Source organism: Abramis brama (assembly GCF_963993115.1).
Source record: "Abramis brama genome assembly, chromosome: 11".
Taxonomy (NCBI): Eukaryota; Metazoa; Chordata; class Actinopteri; order Cypriniformes; family Leuciscidae; genus Abramis; species Abramis brama.
Genome location: NC_139973.1, coordinates 34,965,653 through 34,973,560, shown reverse-complemented (window position 1 = coordinate 34,973,560; position 7,908 = coordinate 34,965,653). Strand labels below are relative to the sequence as shown.

The following is a 7,908-nucleotide window of genomic DNA, read 5'->3' as shown; positions in this document are numbered from 1 at the left end:
GCGAGGTGCCGCAAACGCCTTCGACATGTCACAGGAGTTCGGACGTTGTCATCAGCCATTTTGTGTGTGGCATGATCGAAATTTAAAATGTCATTATTCGTTATTTTCCATATTTTGATCATATAATCATTGATATATGTAATTATGTAGTGTAAAATGATTATTGACGTTACTGTGGGGTGAACACAGTCAAAGACATTATGCTACATAACGCAGAGTCAAAGGCATTATGAAACACACCCACACAAAAGATGGAGGGTGCATTCTTCCACTGTGTGCATGTGACACGTTCCTCCAATAGTTGAATATAAATAGTGTTACCGACAGTAGACAGGGAAATCATCTGATCAGAGGCTGTGAAGGTAGGATTTTTAAATATATATTTTTTAGTTTGACTGCACGACGAATGGAAACAACAGCTAAATTTTGTAAATCTGAAATATAAGCAAAATAGAAGATTTTGAAATCTGTACATGTGTCTAATATGAGTTGCAGTTGTGTAACAATGAGTAGACTAGACACTTATGCAATGTAAAAAAAACTTTCTAAAGGAAAAATAATAACTGATACAGTAACCCCTCACGATTTTACAGTATTTATGAAATACAAACATAAGCTAAAAACATGTATTTATTACTTTGTGTAAAAATGTGTGGAACGTAAAACCAACATACAGCTAATTACCACTGGAAGTATTAAAAATGACAGCGAAATAAACTTGTGTGAACACTGCTATAATGCTGCTGTAACACTAACATGTATTGTTACATTTTCAGGTCTGACTACACCATGGCATTAAGAACAGCTTTATCACGCCTGCTGTTGAACTCACAGCGATGTTCTCTGATCTCTGTGTCAAGGGCCCAGGGCACTTCAGCACCTGCTGCACACGGTTAGATCACTAATTCACCATAACTCAACCATAACTCGGAATGATCATATCAGTTGTGAGGACAAGACTAATAACCAGTGGCATCATCTAGCCCCACACGACAATGTGTAAATGCATTGCGGGATCATCAATACATTTAAAAAATATATATCTCTGTAAACTAAACTTATTTTACATTCCTTAGGCTAAAAATTTTATCTAATGACATAAAGTTGGAGAATATATGTGTCCTGATGTTAAAGCTTAGCAACTGATTGATTGTGCTAATAATACCCATATCCTTTATTTTTCAGAGACCGAGGAGCAAGTGAAAATAACAGCAAAAAGACGTAAATATATTTGTTTCATATTTTCGAAGTTGTATTGTTTGAATTTGACATCATGTACTGTATTTGAGCTGAAAAAAAAGCTTTTTGATTTATAGCTAAGGTGCATTTTAACTGGCGAGATGCTTTGGATCTGGAGGGGCAGCTCACAGAAGAGGAGATCATGATCCGAGACAGTTTCCGCACATACTGCGAGGAGAAGCTCATGCCCCGCATCCTCATGGCCAACAGGAATGAGAGTATGTGGTAGAGCCAGTCACATCTGATGGATCAGATCAGCAGTCGACATCCTTCATGCATAGGGATAGTTCACCCAAAAATTTAAGTTCTGTCATCAATGACTTGTCCTCATTTCGTTCCAAACCAGTAAGACTTCCATTCATCTTTGGAACATATAGGCTAAAAAGCCTTTTTAGAGCTTTTTTAATGAAATCTGAAAGATTTCTGTCCCTCCATCAAAAGTTTATACACCAATAACTCTGATGCTTTATTAACGTAAAATAAATCCAGGTGAATCGGGCGAAAAGTTTTCCGAAGAGATGTGATCTGTTATATGATTAACAGATTTAATTTTGGCTATTACTCACTTATAAACATTGATCAGTGAATGTACATTAAGCACTCAAATTTGGTAAAAGCGTGCTTGCTTAAAGCACAATAACTAACAAGGTTTGTTCTTATGCGTCAAGCAAGTTCGGCTGAGCTTCCGTTTATCATACTGAGTGCTCTATGTGTGTTCACTGATTAATGTGTATATGTGAATAAAAGCCTAAATTAAGTCTGTTAATCATATAAAGTGATTGTGTCTATTCGGAAGATTGAACTGCTCGATTCATATGGATTTTTTTTTACAGTCTCTTTATGAACATTTCAATCTGTCAGAGTTTTAAGTGAACAGACTTTGAATGGAGGGATAGAAATCACTCAGATTTCATTAAAAAGCCCTTTATTAGTGTTTTGATGATGAACGAAAGTTTGGAACAGCATGAGAGTGAGTAAATGATGACATTTTTCACCCAACAATTTTCGTTTTTGGGTGAATTATCCCTTTAATTCTTACCACAGAATCCTTTATTTTATTGAATTTTATTTAAAATGCCTAAAATTCAAATCTGTGGCTGTGATTTCTTCAGTTTTCCATCGGGAGATTGTAAACGAGATGGGAGAACTTGGTGTCCTTGGGCCTACGATTCAAGGTAAAATCAGGTGTTGAAACCACAAACCACAGTCTTTATTAACTCAAGAGCTTGTGTGTACAGCTTACATGTGACCGTCATTTTGTTGTCCATGAAAAATCTAAATCAGAAATGCGTGTATAATGTACAGTGTCTGATGTTTTTGTGTTGAAGGATATGGCTGTGCGGGCACTAGTTACGTGGCCTACGGTCTGATCGCCCGAGAGGTGGAGAGAGTGGACAGTGGGTACCGTTCAGTTATGAGTGTCCAGTCCTCGCTGGTCATGCACCCTATCAATGCATATGGAACAGAAGCACAGAAGCAGAAATACCTGCCTAAACTAGGTTAGTCAACTGCTTAAACTGCGTGTCCATGCATTGATCTGCTATAAAATGGTCCCGGGGTCATGAAAAAACAGTAATTTTGAAACTGAATTTAAAATAATCATTTATTAATTTCACTGACTCGTAAAATAGTGTAAAGTAATTTTTTACATCCTAATTATTCAGTGGTTAACGGTGACTGGATAAATCACAAAAATGCATTCAAAATGTCCCCCAATTTATTAGTTGCCCCGTGTAATAGTGTCTAATTTGATTAAAAACGTAATTTATGTAATATATTGTTTTGTGCCTTTTATTCTTCCCAGCTCTTGGAGAGATGCTGGGCTGTTTTGGACTTACAGAACCAAACCATGGGAGTGACCCTAGTGGCATGGAGACCAAAGCCAGATACAACCCCTCCAGCAGGACCTATACCATCAGCGGGGCAAAAACATGGTAAATGCCACCGAATAGTTTGCATAGTTCAGTTAAGTCAGGACTCAGGAGTCTTGCCTTGGACATTTGGACTACCAGTTAACATCACAAAAATTTTGCTTGCTAAAATGTTTTAAATTTCTGCAATGTCCAGTTTCTAAACGATTTTCAGAGGATGAATTTTTTATTTTAATGCTTTTGAATGCATCACGCTATAATAAAACATTCATTTTGTAAACTTGATCAATAGTCGTCAACAGCGTGGAGTTGCACAACGCGTCAGTATTTTATGTAAGGGTCAGTTCATTGCACGGTTTCTTATGTAAGAGATCTCATATGAAGGCTGTGTACCAATGTCCAGATTTAGATTTTGTAACTTCACCCTCTACTGGGTATTTGTCCCTTGCTGGTTTAGGAGGATACTGAAATCTGCTGACCATCTGTTTACTTAATAAGTCTGTATATTGTGTGAATCTGGCTTGAAGTCAGAGATGTTTCTGTCTGAGCAGATTACATTTACAGGTTACATTTAATCATTTAGCAGTGCTTTAATCTAAAGCCACAGTAGTACCGCAATGTGAGTTTCAAGTATAAACTAGAGCTCTGAATGCCTTAATTTAGCAATCTAGTCCAATGAGCTATGTGTTATTATCAAATATTACAATGAAACTTAAATTAAAACATTTTTGTTATCTCTAAAATAAGCAAAAAAACCCCGGAAATTAAAATACATTTTCCTAAAATAAAATCATATTGTCATTATCACGTGATCTACCAGCGTCAGTTTTGTCACTTCACTGCCATTCACAAATCCTCTCCCGTGGCCTCATGGGATAGTAAAGTGTCACACTTCATAATCTCGCCGGAAGTAGTTGTTCATCCGGGTACTTCTTGCCTACTCTTTTATGAGTACTGTGAGTACTACTTTTGTCACATACTGTTTTTGGTGTACTATATAGTAGGGAAGTATGTGTTTTAAGATGCAGCCAAGGCAGAATATCCTTCTCCATTGATTTTGTTTTGGTTCTTGTTCAAAGCGCTACTTTTCTTCTTCTATACATCCGAGCAAATGTCCTAATGACACGACTCAGTGCTGCCCTCTGACAGCTGGTAGAGTATAAAAAAGCAATTGCGTCAAACTCGTCCATCCAGAGAACTGAATTCAAAACTATAACAACTCCACATTGCACCACATACATTTTTAACACACAGCACAGGTGAATGATAATAAGCCTTCACACCAACCCTTTTTTTTCTCTCTGAGCAGGATCACTAACTCCCCGTACGCTGATATCTGTGTGGTCTGGGCAAAATGTGAGGATGGCAAAGTGAGAGGGTTTATCCTGGAGAGAGGAATGCAGGGATTGAGCACCCCTAAGATAGAGGGCAAGTTCTCCCTCAGGGCCTCAGCCACTGGGATGATCCTAATGGACGATGTTGAAGTGCCAGAGGAAAACCTGCTGCCTCATGTGTCTGGCCTCGCTGTGAGTATGTTTGTTACTATTATTAATAGTGCATACTAAGCATCACTAGTAGTCCTGATCATACTTCTGATCAAACCTCCAACCCTAAGTATGAAGATGGCATATTCCCTGGCAACCACATTGATACATGGTTCATTTTAATCAGCTGATACACTGCTTGCAGTTATATATGTTGTTTTCTGTAGGGTCCCTTTGGCTGCCTGAATAATGCCCGTTATGGCATTGCATGGGGCGCTCTGGGTGCTGCGGAATTTTGTTTCCATGCTGCCCGCCAGTACACGTTGGACAGGTGAGCGGATTAGCATAAGGTTATCAAATTGAACGTTATGACTATAAATGTTAAAATATTAAAAGTGCAATGGAGAAAATGCCTTAAAATTGTATTTCCATATTAAGTATTTGTAGAAAGATATGAATGTGTTGTGCAAAATTCCAACTGACTTGTGCATATACTGTATGAAGAGTAGTATCAACAGTTGCTTAATATTTTTGTGGAAACATTTTTTTCCCAGGATTCTCTGATGAATATAGAAGTTTAAAGAACAGAATTTATTTTAAATTGAACTATTTCGTAACATTATAAATGTCTTTACTGACACTTTTGATCAATTTAATGAATCCTTTCTGAATTAAAACATTCATTTCTTTAAAAAAAACATCAACTAAACAAATCTTACCAAACTTTTGAAACAGAAGTGTATTTGAATGATTTTCCCATTGTAGAATCCAGTTTGGAGTCCCACTGGCCAGAAACCAACTCATACAGAAGAAGATGGCAGACATGCTGACTGAGATTACGATCGGGCTGCAGTCCTGTTTACAGCTGGGTAGACTCATTGACCAAAAGAAGTGAGTCTTCCGTCTCTGTCTTTATAAGTGGTTTAATGTATAACAAGGAGTGCAGAGCTTGTCAGAATACACCTCGGCTGTCTAAAAGAATCCTGTAGCTCACCGAATCTTCTCGCACATTTCTCCAAAAGGCAGTCGCCAGAGATGATCTCCATGCTGAAACGTAACTCCTGCGGTAAGGCCCTGGACATCGCCAGGCAGGCCAGAGACATGTTGGGAGGAAACGGCATAGCAGACGAATACCATATCATACGTCACGTCATGAACCTAGAGGCCGTCAACACATACGAAGGTACAAGGAGAAGGAAAAAAGTTTTGGTTTCATTTTAAAGTGCCTCTATAATGCAATTTTAAAGATTCCTCATTTTGTTTTGGAGGTCTCCTACAATAGGTTTACATGCATCCAAGGTCAAACAACACTTTAATTTTCTTATAATATACATTGCAGCATCACCCCTTTTCTCACTATGTCTGAAATGGTTCAATCAAGGATCCAGTCTCTCTAAACCCTTCCTTTCCGATAGCCTACTCTGCTCTGATTGGTCAGATGGCCCAGTCTATTGTAATTGGTCTACTGCTTACAATGTGTGTCTGAAAGAAATGCCCATTATCATCTGAATTTCAGCTGTGGAGGCTTCCTCAGCACTTGCATACAAACAGAAACAATGAGAACAGAAACGTCTGTTTTGTTGTATCAATTCGAGCCAGAGTCGTCATCCTTTGGAAGTGCAACACAACCCTTCCTCAGCTACAGTGTTTGAGGGTCAAAGTAGACGTTGTTCACGGCCAGCCAATGGAGACCATATACCAAATTTATGACAAACCTACATAGTTACGAACAGGAATAAAACTGGAATTACTGACGGCTCATTTCAGGCTGTTCAGAATTAGTTCTGTTGGGGAACAATAACTCCATTTATCGTGCACTTTGATCTTTTGCAGACTTTTTACATTCACAAACATCTATATTACACACTGCATGAAAGGTAATATCTGAGAAAGCATAATAGAGGCACTTTAAATGAAAGCTATATATTTGGCCAGCAGAGGTCAGAATAGGCTTAAAGCAAAGATAATGAATGACGGTGAGAGGGCGTATTAATAACACAATATTTTGCTTTTCACAGGAACTCATGACATCCATGCTTTGATCTTGGGCAGAGCCATCACTGGACTCCAGTCTTTTACTGTTGGGAAATAAACCCATATTTCTCTCTCAACATGGGTATAATGGACTTTTGCGTCTGTCTCTGCAATAAGGGAAACTCTTTATCAACATCCATCCATAAGTGCTTCTATATGCGCTTAAATCTTTTGCTTAGTAAATGTGTCCAAACTCACATCTGCTCTCTCTGTGGTCACATGCATGTCTGCAAAGGTAAATATATCTTTACTAGGGTACTGGTTTGACACGTTAATATGTCGTTACAAAGACTGTTGCATTGTGAAACGGTTCATGATCTTGTCATAAAATGAACTATTGAAAACAATTTCTCCACATTATTCATTTGAACTAAATGAGAACTAAACGATAAGTGATAATTAATAGCAGTTTCAAAATACTACTTTTTAGTTAAACTACTTTTAAGTGCTTGCACTTTAGAGATCCAGTGTGACCCGCTGATCATTGTCAATGACTCTTGTTAATTTTGTTGTATTTATTATAAAAAGTGAACATCACAGGGATTATATGCATTCATTCTGAATAAAATCTCATTTGTTTTACGAGTGTTTTATATTCATCTGTGTGTACATAATGTTAATAAACAGTTAGACATGTTTAATAAGTAAGTTTCCGCTCAGAGTATCAGCCAAAAAAGTTTGATTTCCTCAATTATACAGCTAAATATACTTTACTATTAAATAGCTAATAATTTTACATTAGGCTATATAGTATCTACCAGATCATTCAGAAAAATAAGTGTATTTACTAGAAAACTATATTTATTACCCAGACTCTCAGCCAAAAAAAGCTAGATTTCCTCAATAACACCATTTAATGACTAATGATTCTACATTCGTCTACTGTAGTATTTACCAGATCACTTGAAAAAATAAAAGTAGAAAACTATATTTATTACCCTGACAATTCCTCAATAACACTTTAATAACTAATAATTCTAAATCAGGCTCATTAGAAATCATAAAAGTATATCTAACTACTACCCAGACAAAAAGCTAAATTTCCTCAATAACACTTTTAAATAACGAATTATTCTACATTAGGTTATATAGTATTTCCCAGATCATTACAAAATAAGAAAATGATATTTACCAGATCATTATAAAAGTAAAAATGTGTTAATAATTAGTAGCCTAATGCGTGAGAATGTTTCGAATCTTCTATGTATCTGTGTCTAATGCTAACTACACGTGCTATAGGAATTATCCTAAATACTTGTTTCCTAGTAAAAAAAATGGAC

General features: G+C 36.9%; 1 protein-coding gene across 1 annotated transcript; it reads left to right on the top strand.

Annotated features, from left to right (window-relative positions):
- Positions 1-238: 238 nt before the first annotated feature.
- gcdha (glutaryl-CoA dehydrogenase a) lies at positions 239-7,210 on the top strand. Its single transcript, XM_084128659.1, has 12 exons — positions 239-362; positions 777-892; positions 1,186-1,221; positions 1,317-1,457; positions 2,352-2,414; positions 2,568-2,738; positions 3,044-3,173; positions 4,420-4,636; positions 4,822-4,925; positions 5,360-5,485; positions 5,617-5,777; positions 6,613-7,210. Exons 2-12 carry the CDS (start codon positions 790-792, stop codon positions 6,684-6,686), a joined length of 1,326 nt encoding a protein of 441 aa, XP_083984785.1. The 5' UTR covers positions 239-362; positions 777-789; the 3' UTR covers positions 6,687-7,210.
- Positions 7,211-7,908: the final 698 nt, after the last annotated feature.